General features: G+C 42.0%; 1 protein-coding gene across 1 annotated transcript in view; it reads left to right on the forward strand.

The window, feature by feature from the left end:
- elp4 (elongator acetyltransferase complex subunit 4) overlaps positions 1-18,243 on the forward strand; it is a 62,113-nt gene extending 43,870 nt beyond the window's left edge. The window contains exon 10 of the mRNA XM_086070611.1: positions 17,917-18,243. Within this exon, the coding sequence (XP_085926737.1) occupies positions 17,917-18,036 (120 nt within the window). The 3' untranslated portion in view covers positions 18,037-18,243. The remainder of the gene's footprint in view (positions 1-17,916) is intronic.
- Positions 18,244-18,753: the final 510 nt, after the last annotated feature.

The raw sequence follows: 18,753 nt of genomic DNA on the forward strand, positions 1-18,753 counted from the left end.
GCAAGTGTTTGCGCATGTATGGGAATGTTTAGCCGGCTAGTGAGCATTATATTAAAGCTGCTTTATGTAAGAAACGCTGTCCTACAATGAAGAGAGTTTGCAAACTTGGGCGCTGGACTGAAGAGGCCAACTGTCCTAAGTTAGCTTGGCCCTAGCTGGCCAGTAGTACAGCAGACACGTTACAGATGGCACCCAGGGTTCTGCTGTGTATGGCGAGGGATCCGGGAGGTTAAAAAAAGTCATAAATGAAGAAGAATTTCACAACTACTGGATTTGACTTTGTAAAATGCAGTAATTTTAATCTTTTTTTGCAGAGAATGAAGTATATATATCTGTGAGTATTCTTGTAGCATCTGTCAACATTATATTATCTATATTACATTATTTCCAAAGAAACGCACATAGTCATAAATACCTGCATGTGTCTGTGAATCAGGAAAGTCATTTGTTGTGTAACCACCTAATTGACTTGTCACATCTTGCTCACTGAACATGATGACTCCAAACAAAAGCAGCAAGGGTGTTTTACTTGTTGTGGTTTGTTGTGTGAATTGCCTGATCATGGTGTGCTTGTGGGCGTGTACCATATACAAGCATATTTGCTGTGAATTCCACTCAGGCAAAGGTGGTATGTGGCGCCTCTCAAAACACGCAAACCGTTCATTACAAGACTCTCGGGACTTCATTGTTTTTACTGTCACGATTCCTTGATAACTCTCACAATTGTTCACACCAATTTTATTAAAAAAAAAACTCCAGGTGCTAGCTAGATAGCTAGCTAGCATCAATGGCTAAAGCCAAACTGGCAGGGTTTTTACTTTCTGAACCTGGATTTGCCACCTCTGCGCACAAGTAATACACATAAAAAAATAATAAATAAATAAAAAACTAATACTGAAACTAACTAAAACTAAAACTAAGCATTTTTTTAAATAACTAAAACTAATAAAAACTAATAGAACCACCCTGAAAACTAATTAAAACTAACTAAATTTAAATAACTAAAATTCAAAACGAAATAAAAACTAACTAAAATGAAAATTCCAAAACTATAATAACTTTGGTTCACACTCTCTTTGTATGCGCATTTTTGTGCAAGTTCATCTGTAGGGATCACTTTGTGAGCTCGTGTATAATATATATTTTTTTAACGTAAATGGTCCCACGTTCCATACAGACTTAAATTCCAATGTTGCAGTCCAGCTCAGAATAACAGCAGGAATTCCGCCAATGCTCCCATAGCATGTCAATACTGCTCCACCCACCCGTGGCACCACATTTGCCTGTCATGCCCTCGCTCAATTAGCAACAGGTCCCAATAAACCTTTCACTTCCATCTATCACCTTCTGTTGATTGAAGCAACGATGCGGAAACCTGGCACGTTCCTAGACGTCGTTTCGGAGAGTGAGGAATCTGCCCCTGGTCAGGTGAATCAGCCGGTGTTGGCCGTGTGGGTTATGCCGTGACAGCCTATCCGGAATGCAGCCACTCCCATGCACGGAGCAGCTGCACCTGTCAGCTGACTGCTCAGGTGGCTGAGGAGGAAGTGACTCACCTCGCACTCTCTTCTTAATGACTGAAGGCTTGTACAATTTTTGTACAAAACCTGAGAGGAACTGGACTGTTCATGCATACGTTTTTTATTCTGAATTGGCCAATTTATTCAAATAATTCATTGAAAATATATGAGGGGGCAATAAGTTAATAAGGGGGGAAAACATCATTAATGTATTTTCGTTCTTATTAGTGCTGTCAAAATGAAATCATTAACTCATTGATTAATCACAAAAAATATTGCATTAATCATGTATTAATGCAGATTAATCACACTATTAATTTTGACCGCAGATGATCCTTTACCTTGACAGCGGCTGGTTACGTTAAAGGTAGCACAGGTTGTGTTTGAGCAATAAACATAAGTACATGCTTAAAGTAAAGCATTTCATAAATGTTTGTGTGTGACATTCAGAATATTTGTTCATGTCAAACTACTGGAGTCTTTTTTTTTTAATTATGAAAGTAATTAACTGATTACAAAAAGAGGAGGATGAGTGTGCAGTGGATCAAAAAATGTTGAAGACGTCCTCATAATATTAAACGTAGAAAGAATTTTAAAAAATTGAACAAATTTGACGGGCAAAAGATTGTTGATAAAAAAAAGTTGTTTTAATTATGTGATTAATCGCAATCAATCAAAATTCTAAGATGTGATTAATCTGATTTTAAAATGTAATCAAACAGCTCTAGCGATTAATCTTTCTTTTTTTAAATTGCTATATATGTTTCATCGAATTTTGCTGAATTGTTTTGATAAATAAAATTAACACCTCCCTAAATCCGTGTTGTTGACAATCCATCTGTAGTTGTTATCAGATGGAATAATAGAAATAAATTCTGTCAACATCATAAAACCTCTTAAGTGTACAGGAAATGTTTAAGTAGCATTCGTGTTCTTAACAGTCAAACAAGTGGAAGAATAAGTTAATCACTGGACGGCTGCAGCTATCAAGTATTTAAAATTGACTATTCTATCAGTTAGTCAATCGATTAATTAGATAATCAATCAAAATTGATGCATTGAAGTGAAATCAACATTTATCTGATTTCTGTTAAGCGTATAATTTTTATTCATATGGTTTTGTTGCCTTTTTCATGATCAAGTTATTTGACTTATTTGAATATTCGTGTCAGCCCTTAAACACTGTTAATTAATGTCTACACTAAATTAAGTCTAATGGCATGCAACAAAGATGATCCTTACTGCACTCTAAAAAGACAATTGTTGAGCCAATTTAAGATTACAAATGTAATTGTTGACCAACTTTATTTTAAAAAAATGCTTCAATTTGTAACACACGATTGAATTAAGATAATCCAAAGTGAATATGTTAAATTTAATTACTGTATATGAGTTTATTGAACTTAATATATTCACTTGAATTAAATTAATCCAACTCAAAAATGTTGTATCTCAAATTATCTTTCACCATTTAAATGAATGGAAATGTCATTAATCCGTTCCAGCCCTGGTGTGTGCGCCTTGGCCACCAAACAAGGTTCATCCAGGTCTGAGAGAAAGATTTCAACTCAGTATAGAAAATCTCTTTTAAAGTCCTCGACTGGTGGAGGAAGTTCCCTGGCTCTTCTATCCAATTTCTCATTACCACTCCTTAAAAACCGTTGGCTCACACCATTGGATCAGACCTGACCGCGTCGGTCGTGGCACAGGCTCATCACGCATTGCAGAAAGAAAAGTGGGGCAGTGAGCGAGAGACAGTCAGAGAAAGAGAGAGAGTGAGCATTTTGTCCCCCAGGTATGACCGAGTCAGTCATGCAGAAGGATCCCACATGGAGGGAGGTGGAAGAGGAGGGCGAGGAAGAAACTCTTGGCTTTCCCTCTTCCCCGAAAACACATCTGTCTTCTTTCTCCGCCACACACACCTTTTGTGCATCCTTCGCTCACCTTCGTACTTTGCTAACAAAGCCACTCAAGTCCACGTTTAGATTGTTTGGGCTCTTTCATAGCTGTGTTGTTTTCTTTTTTTTGGTTTTAGGCTTTTGGATGAACTTGTGGTCCATTTACAACAAGCAGTGTTTCTTTCTTTTTTTTCTATCTGTGTTAGCCTAGCACCTTGTTTTATTTTTTTGCCAGAGTCGTGTCATGGCTGCGTGCATTAAAACAATTAAACTCCGCCGCCTCCCTCGCCACAACAATCGTTTGCGGATGTGTCGGGTGAAATTTAGCAAGAAATTATCATTTTCTGAATCACTTCACCGCACTCGCTTTGTGCCTTTTTCTTTCTTTCTATTCCTCCGTCGTGTCTTTGAGCTCCTCAAAAGGACTCCGAGCCCCCCTGCATGTTCTTCTTTTCGCCTCTTTTCTCTGTACTTTTTTGTCCGTCATTATCCAGCAGCACTTTTCTGTGCGTGCAAATGCTTTCTGAACGGCTTCCTTTCTTCCTTTTCAGGGCGGATGTCATTGTTGCCGCCTGTGGGCTGGGTGTATTTATTTAGGGGTAATTGGTGTGTGGATGAGTGAGGTAATGAGGTGCATCCACACTTGGCTGCTTCCCCTCCTTAGCTGAGCTGGGCTGCGGCTTGAACTGCACCGTCTCCTCCGCGCAAGCCAGAGTGGCTTTTTCATACCCAGGTGGACAAACACAATCGCTTGGGGTGTACCTCAATCGGTTGTTTGTGTACGTTTTTTTTTTTGTTTTTTTTTATGTATATATGTATGTGAGGCTGAGTGTGTTCAATGAAGCGCAAGAGGATCTTTGGCTCTCCCAGCTCAGTGCCAACCTCCAAAAGTGGCCCGGATGTCCTGCGGAGTTACCTAATGATTTCACTTACACCTCCCTATCTGTCTGGCCCGTGTGTCTGTAACCGTCTGATGCTTCAGCCTTTACATGCCATTTGCTGCCTCATATCCTGTAAAATTCAATTGCACAGCACCAACTGTAGCCAGAGAAAGCGGGCTCTCTCTCTCTCTCTCTCTCTCTCTCTCTCTCTCTCTCTCTCTCTCTCTCTCTCTCTCTCTCTCTCTCTCTCTCTCTCTCTCTCTCTCTCTCTCTCTCTCTCTCTCTCTCTCTCTCTCTCTCTCTCTCTCTCTCTCTCTCTCCCTCTCTCTCTCCCCCCGTCTACATTTGTAAATACAAACAGCTCACACCACAGCTCCAAGAAACCGGGAATTCAAGTTTGTACTTAAAGGTGTTTGTGAGCTAATGTTACGCATCAGTCGCTGTGTTGTTATCAGGGTAATTGCTGCTGACCTTGCAGTCTTTGATGGACACACAATTACTGTATGTGACGCGTAAGTGGACTCATTTTAGCGGAGGATTTTGAGTTGCTAATGGCGCATTATTCAGCTTTTGGTCTGTCCCCAAAAGTGCCGGGCCAAATCAAACACGCCGCTCCAGGGTAATTGAGGCCCACTCCGCACCCCCTGCGGTGAGCACGGCAGAACTGTAATCCCCTGACCACTCTGACTTGGCCCCAATCTGGCAGGCCGCCCATTTCCCAGCAAAACGCCCAACTCGGGCAGACTGAAGAAACCCGTGGCCACGTTTGGAACACTTTCCAATTTAATTATTCAAGATCTACGATCCCACACCCTCTATTCAATCTGTTGTATCATTGGTTAGTAAATAACGAGTCAGCACATATATTAATATTTTTCAGTATGGTACTGAGGTATACTGAGTACTACATGGAACATACTGAGTAAGGGGCAATAAGTGTAACTGCCTTAGCCTAGTGGACATGTTGATGGAAAAAAAAATAATGATCAAATACAATTTAAAAAATCTCATTCTCCTGGATCTTTATATTGAGCCAAAGCAATAAATACCATTGGATTTTTAGAGCACAATAATTCTGACTGTTCAAAATGTTATTGTTGTACTTGTCTGCTTTGTTTATTTCCTAAAGACATGACAAGCTATTGATTGATGTGTTTAATGTTTATTGTAAACATGCAGTACAACAAAAACAAAGATGAAAATGTACAAGACTAATTTAATCTCATAACGAAACACATTGTAGTGAGCCTCCAAAAATGTTGCTGTCTCCTAAAAGGAAATTATTAAAGTTGTTACATCTTATTATATTTTTTGTTCTGTTTTAAATGTCATCAAAACAGTTTTTTCCTTTTTCCTTTTCAGAAAAAGAGCAGTTTTACATTTTGTTTTCAATACTTTCCTACTTTGTAGTGAACTAATACCACTAAATAATAAAACTTTTCTCATTAAAGAGGGAGACAACTCAAAATATTTCTTCACATCAATATGTTCAAAGCAACCCCACTAAACTCTATTTTCGTATTCTGAATAACATTGTGTTTGTGGAATATGAGTAAGAAGCAAAATCCACACGATTTTATAAGTCCTCCAACAATAACGACCATGTTGGTCGTTTTACCATGCACCAAAATACGACCAAGTATTACGTATTGTAGTTTAGCGACCTCTATCGGACATGTTCTATCAGCCATGTTAAATAGCGGAAATATAGTAACGGGACTCAAACCCTGGTTTACTATTTTTTCGATATTTAACATGACCGATAGAAGTCGCTAAACTACAATACGTAACACTTGGTCATAATTTGGCACATTTCAAAACAACCTATGTGGTCGTTTCTTGTTGGAGGACTGTCTCCAGTTGCTCAGGGGTCAGGTACCAACCAATCACTGCTCAGCCTTAGAAAAGCTTCAGAAAAAGGTGAGCCGTGATTGGTCGTTACTTGAGCAACTGTTATGTCGTTTTCACTCGAAAGCATGTGGCAAAATGGCCGCCACCTGAGATGGATAAAAACGGGTAGATTTTGCTGCTTAACTCATATCACACAAACGCAATATTAATTCGCTTTCGCATTGATTTGATTATTTTTTTGTTGTTGTTGCTTTTGTTTTTTAATAGTGGTATATGTTTTTAAAATGCTAACAATATCTGAGGTGAGGTGTCACCTCTTATAGGGGTCATTTTCCAGAGAGGGTATTTAGCACTGTCTGTCTTCATTTTTAACTTTAGCTTGTATGCTCCCCAGGCCCTGGCTCACTTTGTAATGGATTTAATAATGCGTAACAATTAACACTCAGCCAGTGCTCTAGGTTAGCGGCTGGCTGGTGCGTTTCAGGCAAAATACGAATAATGATAATAATAAAAACACCAAACAAAAATCCCCGTCACCCCCGGTGTATCAAGAAGCTTGGGGTGGTGGAGTAAATGGAAGGTGGTGAATTTTTTGACAGGGCGACCGAGGTGATGTCTCATTGCCTCTGACACCCGGAACCCCCTAAAGGTGGCTTGGCCAACCGTCTACCCAGGAAGCAGCTCACCTAGTTGTGGCTAAAATTACCACCTGCCCACAGGGACAGTGTACTGGAGATGAGAGCAGAGGTGGTGGTGTGGTGAAGAGAGCCAGGAAAGAGGAGCAAAGAGCAGTACGTTTGTCACTGAGTATTGCTGTGAGAATTTAGATTCGAAGGAAGTAGAAATTCCTTGTGGTTAGATACAAACCCTGGAAGTCACACACGCCACAAGGCCAGACAATTTGGAATATGACCAAGCTTTTCAGGAAAGACGCCTCTAAAGTTCTGTCAGTGTCACATGAGACATCATGACCTCAAAAATGTTTGCCGGAAATCAGTTGTTTTTGGCTTGTTGTGGCTTTTTTGTGACGGTTATTCCGAATGAATTTGCTGATTTTTCTTTAACTGTTTATCTGAAATCTTACCACTGTTTACATGGACATGTTAGAATAATAAAATAAACGTTTTAGCTTTTTAACCATTGTAATTCAATGTTCTTCCATATTAATATGTATCCTTATCAATACCGTTTTTTTTTTAAATCTCAACTCATTCAAACCTAAAAAGTTTCACTTCCAAAAACAAGTTTTTTACGTTTTTAATGCTTTTTTTGTGATAGAGCATACAGAAGGCTTTGATGCAGTTTCTGACCTAAAGAGGTCGCTTAAAGCAATGGTAGTTATTACAAAAACAGCCAGCAGGTGGCAGCAGAAAACAGCCGGGGCCATGTTGCAACACACTCTTTTTGCCAGTGTTTTCAACAGGTTTGTGAATAATGATGAAACTTAGCTATATTCTAATGCTAATTGCTGCAAAACGGAAACAGCAACAAATATACTTTTTTTCTGATGAAAAAAGATACTCTAATCTTTCTTTTGGGAGGTTCCATATTTTATAGCAATAAAACACAATATTCTGTGGGCCTTGCAAAATCAGTCAAAATCCAGTAAAACAGCCAGGAGCAAAGGGGGTTGCTTCAGTGAAAATGGCTGGGAGTGAATTCGTTTTAACAGATTTCCTTCATATGACAAATAATTATATAAATTTGTCAGACTGTAATGTTTTAACATGACAAATAGTTACTTGTTAATAATGTTATCATCTTTTTGGGTTGTTGTTTTTTAACTTATCAAACAGTGCCATCTTTTTGTATGATTTTCTTCTAAAACGAGAACAGCACCAGGGGAGCCCTAACATGGTGCCGAAGCACCTCGTGGAATATAAATAGCAACCTATAGCACCCCAAGATGTGTTTTTGTTTTTGTTTAGTGGGAGACTTTAATCTTTTTCTTTATTTAGCACCTCGCTGGATGAGTCGCTAAAATGTTTCAACGTATTGGCACTTACAGTTAGAGTTGTGTTCCCGTTATTACTGTTTTGACATGCTCCTTGATGTTGATGTAAATCTGTATCAGAGAGGAGACAACGACTGGGTCAAATTTGGGTTTTCCAGAGTGCTTTAAAAGTTCACTGGATTAGTGGAACAAAGCATTGCAGCCCCAGGCGATTCCAGTCTACGTCCACAGAGAGCATATCCGCACTGAGAACGAGGTGGCTGTTGTTTCAAAGTAGCACAAAAAGGGACATTTAGTGACTGGGAATGCGTATTTTATTAGTGTCACATTTTCAAGTGTAAAAATGAGCTACAAATCCTGTAATGGATCCTCCAATGTTCAGTATTAATTATGTTAGTTTCTTTTTGAAGTCCCTGTAAAGTGAAAGTATATATGTCTACTGAATTGCATACACTATGAAGGGTGTTTTTAGCAACTGTGCCAAATTTGAATGATGATGATCAAAATGTAAAGTATATAGTATATTGATGAGGCTTCAAAATCGTAAAAAAGAAGAAAAAAAATCAAGCCTTTATCTCTGCTCTCAAAAAATGTGGGCGTGTCCAATGCGTGAAACCATGCTTGGCTGAAAAATCGATGCCATTTTTCCTATCATCTTTCTAATGCCTTACACATCCCATGAAAAAATAACCGCTTAAAACTTCCATTGCCTGGGATTTCCACGCACCAACGAGACGCACAAGCTAGCTCACGAAAAACCTTAGCTTACACTTCTTTGGCTTTCTCAGCCGGCAGACAGGCAATGGTCTCATCCACAGTGTCACTTCATCGTTTGGGAATTTAAACAATGACATGGAGCTGTTCTGTAAATTAAGGCACACGGGGAAGATGCATTTTCAGGGTGTAGGCATAGCTAGCTAGCTAGTTGCAAGTTGTAGCGTAGTAATAACTCGCAATTGTGCCGATTGACCTTTGATGCCAACGGAGGTGCTCAAGTTCTTATATAGTGGCGGAGGGGGGGACTCTTGCTGGAGGTTGCTTTTGCCACGCCTAAAATATGAGGAAAACTGAAACGGTGACAAATAGTTTAACACAAATTCTCCACAATTCACAAATGAATAAACAGATGCGTAGCCTACCATCATTATCATACCATATAACCTTGGCAAATGAATGGCCATTGAATTCATTTCAGATGGGTATGCTTATATGTATTTATATTGCCAGAACATCTATGAATATTCTCATCTAGTTAACTTTTGGGTTTTTTTGTCCTTTGAGAAGAAATCTCAAGACGGACACTGCAATAGAATGGTAACAATTCTAGCTGCTTCCCAGTGGCAGAGTTCAGGCTGCGTGCCTGTCGACTGATGTGCGGTGAATGGCCTTAGAGGCTCTAGGCTGGTCTATGTGTGGCCCGGCTGGTCCAAGTCAGCAGTAATGACTGGCTTTGGCCAGCATGCCTGTTAATGTGAATGGGGTTACTCTGGGCAACACCTTTTCAGCTGGGTCCTATGAAGTCCCCAGTATGGTGGTCTTTGTCCACACAAGGGCTGTCCTCTCAGCAAAAAGGGCTCCTTTTTTTGTGAGCACTATCAACCGGTGATGGATTATACCCCCCCCCCCCTTTATTCATTGGGACAGACTTAACAGACATGGATGCTCGCAAACATACACACACTCACGCATGCGGGCTCTCACAAAGACACCAAAGGTATTACAAGCACATTGACACATTATTTCACATAATTGTGACGTGGAGAGATGAAACTGCCGCGCAACTTGGTTGGAAGTGAAATTTCTGTCACGCATGAAATCTGAGTGGGTGTGATATTTGTATATTCGTAATAATCATTCCTAACACAAAACAACCGCTGTCGACCACCTGACGTCCCGTGTCTCACCCTGGAGCTTTAAACATGACAAAAGAACCAACTTGCAGATTTTTTGTCTTCCCTTTTGTCCTTACAATGCATTTAAACTGTGATTTTCATCATGACTGACATCAGAAATATTTCAAATGGCGAATAGCATGCTGTTAAATTTAAGATGCCACGCCACTGTCATTCTCAAACCTCCTCAGTGGCACTGCTGATTTTTTTTTTTTTTTTGCTGGCACAACTCTTCCGCAGGAGTGATTACCTCCACACTTCCCATGGGATTAGTCACGTGTGCAGACTGGCACAGTAACCTCGAGATGACCTTTAGCTTTGTCAAATGTTATCCTATAAATTAAATTGTGAACTGCATCACAATGAAGATGAGAAAGGACAAATTGTGTTTTCGGCAAACTTGGCTGTGTTGATGTGTATTGGACGCTTCTGAAATTTACACTCAAGAGGGCTGTGTTGGTGTCTGTTTTTGTACAATTGGTCTGTGTACTCATTTAGTCAGAGGAACACAGAAGTAAATATCAATATTACATGAGTAGAGGTCCATGGTTATGCTCTGGCTTATATTTTGGGGGGTCTAATGGGAAGAGGCTAGTCGTACAAGAATCTGCTAGCCTGGCATTCTATATTAAATGTGCACTGTCTTGCAGGTATTAAGTTGTTGTGCGCATTTTTTATCAGATATATTATCATCATTATTATTATTATTTGTGGTAGACTTGATTTTTTTGTTTTGTAGGGGGTTGACGTATTTCCTCTGGGGGAAAAAACTACAAAAAACAACGTCATGATTTTGTATGCGGCGACTGGAAGGTTGAAGTTGACGGCATCCCAGCATGCACCATGGCTAAAGTTGTAAATAATTTATTGCATGTACCGTGAGTGAATATCATGTCATGTTTACTGACCTGCTTCATATTGCTTACTACTGCAAGCTAGTGGCGATTTTTCACATTTGTCTATTTTGAAGTAAAGCCTTTTTTCACACTGCACTCACTAGCTCCTCTCCAATTGGAGGGCCTCGTCTGATGTCATACCGCCGCCGCTCCCAAATAAAGCATTTTCCAATTTGAGGCGCATTGCCATCACAGCACAAGTCCTGAATGGGTTTGATGACAGTGCACTGCATCCTGCTAAATGCAGTGTGAAAAGGACTTAAATCTCTTCAGCGAAGCTAAAAATAAAAATAAATAAAAAATTCTCATCCTCGTCACGATACAGTGGCATTTCATTATTAACTTTAATCGTATTACTGGTCCTGAACGCACTAGATTACTCAATACCAAAAAGAAAGTGGTGAGTGTCGAGTAATTCTTAATTGTTTAGTAATGAATTACGTGCCACTGCTTCCACTGAGTCACAGTCAGCAACACATTTTCAAACAAAAAGCCTTTTATCTATATTTACTGGTTCCTCAAATACTACTTCATTACTTCTGTAGTCCAAATGCTACTTGAAGCAAAAATACACTGAGGAGACAGCATTAGGTATGCTAGCTTTTGGTGGAAGCGTGATTATTACAGCAGGACATCTGTATGGCACTAGAAAACCTGCTCCTACCACGTGTCAGTGATGCTTTAACCTGAGGACGTTCATAGTTTGAGGGGTGAAATGTGTGTTCGAGGGCGCAAGAGGTCCCCCAGATAGTGCTGTCATAACCCATGCAGCCGCTCTCTTTGCTATGGGCCTATGCGTAGTGAAGGCAGCACTTAGACATGTTTGTACTCTTCGCCCTCTATCCCGCTCCCTTTCTCCCTCGGCACCATGTCACCCCAGGGGTGGACCAGCACTCCCTGGCTGTGCCCAAGTCCATAACACCAACTAAACCCCCCCCTTGCAACCCTTCACTGCTCGGGTCAATGTGCCCTCGCCCCCCGCCGCCGTCAACCTACAACGCCCAGTCCATACCGACACAGGCCTGCAAAGAGAAACAAAACAGATCTGAAAAGAGACCAAATGGCCCCACGCAGCGCTCCCTGTCAAAGGCCCTGACAGGCCCAAGGAGAGGCCCCCAGAAGACCTCAGTTGAAGATGATGACGACGGAGATAACAAGTCAAGTTGTTGTGTTACAGCGCACTTACACTTTGGCCCCCGTTTGTCCGTTTGCTTATTCAGAAGCCCTGCACAGCTAACTGATTACCATGCATGTCATGTTTACTAACATGGCACATGCTATCAAATGCTGTTTTACATCAGTCCGTGGAGCGTGAAGGGTAAACGGTGGGCTTGCTACCTTCCCAAAAGAACAGCAATAAGCATTCCATTAAAATAAACATGAGAATTATTGTCAACCAGTCAATTTCCTGTTTGCTCATGTTATTAGTGGCTTCGCATTCTTTCGGTGTTTGGGAATGTAATTACTCTCAAAATGCTTACTCATCCCTCTGTCAGAGAGATTAGCCACGAAGCAGAAGACGCGTCTTCTGTCTTGACTGTTTTTATGAATGTCTCTTGGATTCTCCTGGTAGAATAAGATGAGCGGGTCTGTCAGCCAAGAAACCATTACTTAATTCATCCCGGACACCCCAAGACGATTTGTACAATCGACAGGCACTGATTGAAAATCATCATTCCAGGCGAACAATCGTAAGCGAATCGAAGAAGGTATTGATATAAATCCCTAAGAATGAGAATAATACATTTATTCTACAAATTGATTGACCCATCAGAAATGACGAACACACTGGATCAACAGGTTGTTCCTTATGCAAGGCCAGGGATCGTGTTGCATTCTTTGTTATAGCGAAAGAAGAGGAAGGCCAAGCGCCTTGTCGGCCTTTGTTTGCTGCAGGTGGGCTAGAATTACCCAAGTGACAGGATTTATACTGGGGCTCTTGCTGCATTTTTTCCTGTCAAGAGAGCGGAAGTCTTCTGTGGAACGACCGGCGTAAATGGGATGATGCTGTGCTTGTCAAATTAAAAAGCACATCACCTCATTATGGAGGGTTTTTCTGGGTTAAAGTTAACACTTGTTCCTATAGATCCAGCAAATGATTTTCCCACACAATGGGGTGTAATTTTATCGCTGTGAGGGATTATGGCACTGGGAGGTGATTTAGTCAGCAGATGGCAACTCTGGGAAAGTTTCCCCAATGTCAACTGTGAAATGTTCTACGACCAATTTGTACTTATGTGGAGAGTTAGAGAAGTAGTTTGATGGTTAGTCTGTTACCTGATTTCTTAGTTGTCATTTCCTTTCATGTTTTTGACTTCATCTTCAGGATATAAGGTAGAATTTCAGTCATTTTACTGACTGACTTTAGTGAAATATCATGAGATAATGATTGAAGAGCTCATATATAGACTGAGCACATGGCGATGAAAATGGCTGCACTCACTCGGTATTTATGGTAAATATCGTGTCACTTCCATGAGCATGATCCAGCCGAGCTAATCTGATTTGATCGGCCAGACCGCTCGTCATGTGTTCCCTGCGAGGTGTTGGGTTTCCCATAGTTTTAAGCTGTACAGTGACATGGGCCATTTGAAAGTCTGGCTAAAACACTATAGAATAAATGACTCGTTAAAAATTAGCACCTAATACTCAGGTCATTAGCAAGCTGTTACCACTGGTGGAATGCCTTTGATGCCGCTGTTTTGTGTCGCCGGTTCCTTGCTAAGCTCCTGCTGGAAAGAAAAAGGTCTCGGAACATAATGTATGCACACTTGCATAGTAAAGTGTTGATTATGATATAAGCAAGGAAAAACAACAGATTTGATGCCTTTTCTGAACCATTAAACAATGATTTGATCTCAACAAACATCCGCCGCGATTTATGGAGGCGAGGAATAACAAGCAGCATGTAACGCCATATTCTTTTAAGAAGAGGGTCTTTGGGGTGATAAGTAAGCCGAATGGAATTGCCCATTGTGGGGTGATATTAGTAACCCTCTTAGGCAAAGCCGGTCTGCGGGCTGGCCCCGAGGGCTCATTTCAAGTGCTTAGCGCTCGTTTGGAGCTTTGTCACCTCTCGCCTGTCGCCAGCCCCTCTGGCCGCCGAACGCAGCTGAGCCGCAGACCTTAACCACCGCTCGCCGCCACGGAGGAAGCGCTGGCGCACACTTAGTCGCGCTATGGCTCACGTTCATATCGGCATCCCCCCCCCCCTTCTGCACCGCAGCCAATGGTCTAATTTCCCGCCATCCGCTCTTGTCCAGCCCCTCTCCTTCCCTCTCGCTGCTGTTTCTTCCCGTCTTTCTACAACCTCGCGAAGGTTGCCAGGCAGCCGGGAAAGACTTCTCTCACACATACGCCCCGCGATGCCTGTGAGGGTTTTTCCGGATGTCCTTGTTTACACCATGGAGTGTGCAGGTCATTGGAAAGCAGACTTTGAGCCTCTCATATGATGTTGATCTGAAGTCCGTCACTTGCCTCCGTAAATTTGCTGTCAAGACGCACAGACTTGGTCTATCGCCTTCTGTAGAATTGCGTTTATTGAAACCTCACTGAAGGGAAAGTACATTATGTGCGTATTAGCCTGTATGCGTTTTCCTTGACGGACCGCGACGAGCCTACCACAAAGCTTTGCGAGCAGATTGATTGGTTTTGTCTGCTCCTCCCTCCGACTTTGACGTTACCATTGATTGTTCTCATGTGCCCCTGAACTCGGAGGTTAGAGGAGCCGAGCTGAACTTCTGGATTGCTTTGACCTTCGCTCTGCACATGCTCAGTGCGCCCACACAGCCCTGAGCCAAACACACACCGCCAAGCCGGGGCTGAGGATGCGTGACAGCCAGACAACGGTGTGATCTCCTCCACCCCCCCCCTTTTTTTTTTTTTACTCACCCTCTGAGGATGATGTATATGTGATTGATTTTCCTCCATTCCCTGCTCAGTAGCGTGTTTCCGCTGCAGTGCACTAAGCAGGACTGAGTCCAGGCTTGATCAATGCATTGTTTTTCTTTTTCAATTACACTTGACTGAGCTAACGACACGAAAGGTTACGCAGGTGAAGTTTGGCAAGGGTGGAAGCGGAACGTCTGGAGGCCCCCTCAAGTCCGAAATGTGAATTTGCACTGCATTTGTCTGTGAGCGCAGAAACGAGCGGATCTCAGTGGGAGATGAACAATTCGACCCATTTCTCACAAAGCTTTTCAGCGCTGAAAATATATTTAGGGCATCCATTTGAAAATCCCTGTTAAGTGAAAGTAAGTTATTTCTACATTTTACGCACCACAAAGAAGATGTGTTAATAGCTCTGCCAAATTTGAATGATAAAAAAAATTGGTCAAATAGGTTTCCACACAGTGACAACGGGGCGCTCTAAAGCGACCACGCCAACGCGAAACCTCAGTCCACACGCTGGCTATCATGTCAGACTTTGTTCGCCACTTGCGTGCGTGCACTCACAGTTGACAACGACACGCTCTAAAGAGGCTATTTGAAGGAAAGGTGTATTTTTGGGGTATAGAAATAGATACCTAGCCTTGTTTTAGCATTGGCCAAAAAAATTAAAAAATCTGGTGCACGCTTTAACCAATTAATTGGCTTTACAGGGTCTTCAAATGTTGTCAAGCATACCAAAATAACCAATTTGTATCGTACAATTACTTTGCGTCCATGGGGTCTTTATTTAATTATGGCCTAGAAGTTTATTTACTGTTGTTATGATTTACTCTTTAGTGAAGGTTTGTGAAAGACTGTGGCAAGTTCTGACAAATTTTGGTTACGTTGCCACTGAAGGATTGGAACTTCTTCGTAAACTGAGGACCACATAAAGTTGTAAGAGAGTGGGGGTTCGAGACAACGTTGCCCATTAATTGGCCAACGGAGAATTGACAATGTTATTTGTTTTTGCGTAGGGATGGTTGGATAGATGTCTATTTTCCTTCGTAAAGTCCTCGCTCCAGAATTTCAACCTACACATCGATATAGAAATGCGGCTCTCGCCTTCACACCTACGCACACCGTTCCAAACCTTACCATGGCAAAGATCTCTCAGGAATCTCCCATCCTTCCCATGTAACCGTACCTAACCATCCAAAATTTAATGATAGGTCCTTCGCAGTGTCTCACTTGCCCTCGATAATCTGCCGTGCAGCATTAAGACCGCTCCTCTTGTTTCATCTCACAAAGGACTTAAGTTGACAGAAAGGAGACCTCTTGAGTCGGACGCCCCCGATGATCTGGTGGTCACAGTAGCAGGAGGGAAACGTCCACCGGGCCAGATCTGAACATTTTCTGCTCTCTCCGGATCCCTGCAAAAACAACACATGGCAAAAGAAGGAAGCGGTCTACCCGAGAGCGGTGACGAGCGTTGGCTACTATCGAATTATCTCTTGAGTAATGACGCCGTTAAAGCCTGTACCAAAACACCTACTCGTTAGGAAAGAGATAAGTATCTGTGGGAGTGGAAGGGCTCTCCTAAAGCTGCATGTCTGGAGGGGATGAGGATGCAGTGGGCAGAGAAGCCTTACAGGCATGCGCTAGGGGGGGGAGAGACAAGGGGGGGGGGGGGTGTAGCCTTTGACCAGGAGGTTTCAAATGTCCTGGCAGATTCTTTCAGGGGCAAATTACAGGCTTTAGCGCCTCTTGTACCCAAAATGCCTTCATTCTGATACCTTCAGAGGTGCTCGAGCAACACGCTGCCCGACATTGTCCTGAGCGCACTCGACTCTGGAGACACTTCACCTCCTCCTCCCCCACTCTCAGAGCCTCTTCAAGACTTTGTTCATTGGAGAGCCGTCGGCGGCTTTTCCGGCAGACCACTGAAGGGAGCGTAGCGTAGCCCCGCTTAAGCTTTCTCGCGGCTAGCGTGTTGGTCTTAGGGAGCTTTGCACGAGTGGCCCTCATTAACCTCTTAGAGTCTTTGTGCTTTGAGTTGGCACAGGGCTGCTCCGCAGATAAGCTTTTCTGTGAAACAAGTAACTCAGCTAAAAGACTCGGGCGGCCATTTGTGTTACGGACACAATCAGCTCACATGCACTTCTTATGTACATTGCAGCTGATCTCTTAGGGCAGCTGGAGGTACTGAATACGAGAATTTTTCAACTTCCAAATCATGCAGTTTGGATGCTGACTCTCATCACTCAACTCAATTTTATATTTATAGAGCACTTTAAAACACCCACCGAACCCAGGGGCAGCAGATAAAATGAAAACAGCGAAGGTTCCGGAATAGAACCCTTTGGATTCACATTGCACATATTCGTCTGCCCGCTTTCTTTTTGTTTGCTCGACATAGTTAGCATGAAGGGATTACGATAATGAAATCACACGATGTACCAAATTGCCTGCAGCATACATTTGTTTTTGTTTTTATTGTACTTTTAAACGTATGAAATGCATCTCAGCTGTGTAGTAGGTTTCAGGTTTAAAAAGACAAATAAATGCACTACGGTCTTCTTTTTTGACGACATCATGAAGAATTCTGCCGATTGCGTTGTCATTATTTTGTTATGAATGTCTCTGATTGTTTTTCAAACGTTTACATTTTCAACTTCAATTATGCAACACTCCAATGTTATAATAAACTGGCCCACGAATGTGATTTGGAGCCAAGTAAAAGCTCTGGTATAATTGTTACAGGTCTTAAATATTAAGGTTAAAAGATTCCCCCCCCCCCCCCCCCAAAAAATTATAATTTGGGTCAAATGTGACCCAAGGGGCCCCTGAATCCAAAAATGTTAGCGAACAATGCTAGCAATGTGGCTTCTCTCTCTCTCTCGGTCTCTCACATGTACACACACGCGGAGTCGTAACAGACCTGAAGCTCTGTGAAGCATTTAGCAACACGCTAGCAGGTTGACCCCACGCTGGCCGCTCTGCGCAGTGCTGAAGCATCGAATGCAATTTCAGTGCAAGACGGCTCTCTGTGAATAAACATCACTGAAGGTTTTTTTTGTTCGCCATGCGATCTAATAATCTGCCCCACCCTTTCCCCTTCATCCTTGTTCTCCCCCCACTCTCATTTGCGTAGCGCCTCCATTTGCCTCCAGACTTGTCTGAGACGGTGAGTCGCGTGAGCAGGGCTGAACTGGCAGGAGCAAGCGCGGTGGCTTCAGGCTGCGGCTCTGGCAGCAAGCACCTGGATTTCTAGAGCTGGACCGGTTACTGGGCAGGCGACACCTGGAATGCTGCGGCGACCTGCTCACGGGATGCCCACCGCGTTTGATGTCTGCCGCCAAGCTGTTTGGGACCTGCCAATTGGTCCTTCAGCCAGCCAATTCACTTCATTCGTATTGGACGCTGTTTTGTTTCATTTCATTTTTGTGTGTTTATTGACAATAAAGACAATTGAGGTCAACTTCCTTCACTAATCTCTTATAAATAATCCCAGAGTCCAAATGTCACCATCATAAAACCTTTATAAACTATACATACGGTCATTTGTTACACATTATAAATTAATCTGAATCAAAACGGAAAATAATGAAACTTTTGTTAATAATAAGATGTAAAAACAGTTAACTTTAATGGATGTGACAAAGGCCTAACTCTCTCTTCAGCTCTCTCTCTCTCTCTCCCTCTACCCAAACATCGAGTCCGACGAATGCTGAGCTGGCATCTCGCACGAACTTAGACGTCATGCATGATGCATTTCCAACACCAAATGTTTGAGCAGTTTACAGCAACAAGTAGCAGGCTCTCAAAAAATCCATGAATCATGTGAAACATTTTTTTTTTAAATGTAAACCATTTTCTTAGAATATCACAATTTTGCTCTGTTCAAACTATTTTATTTTATTCACATAAGATTACAAATGTATTCAATTTTTCGTGTTTTTTTATTATTTTAAATATTACAACTTAATTC

Source organism: Leptonotus elevatus, chromosome 3, assembly GCF_054856555.1.
Source record: "Leptonotus elevatus isolate MCC_2025b chromosome 3, RoL_Lele_1.0, whole genome shotgun sequence".
In the NCBI taxonomy this organism is placed as follows: Eukaryota; Metazoa; Chordata; class Actinopteri; order Syngnathiformes; family Syngnathidae; genus Leptonotus; species Leptonotus elevatus.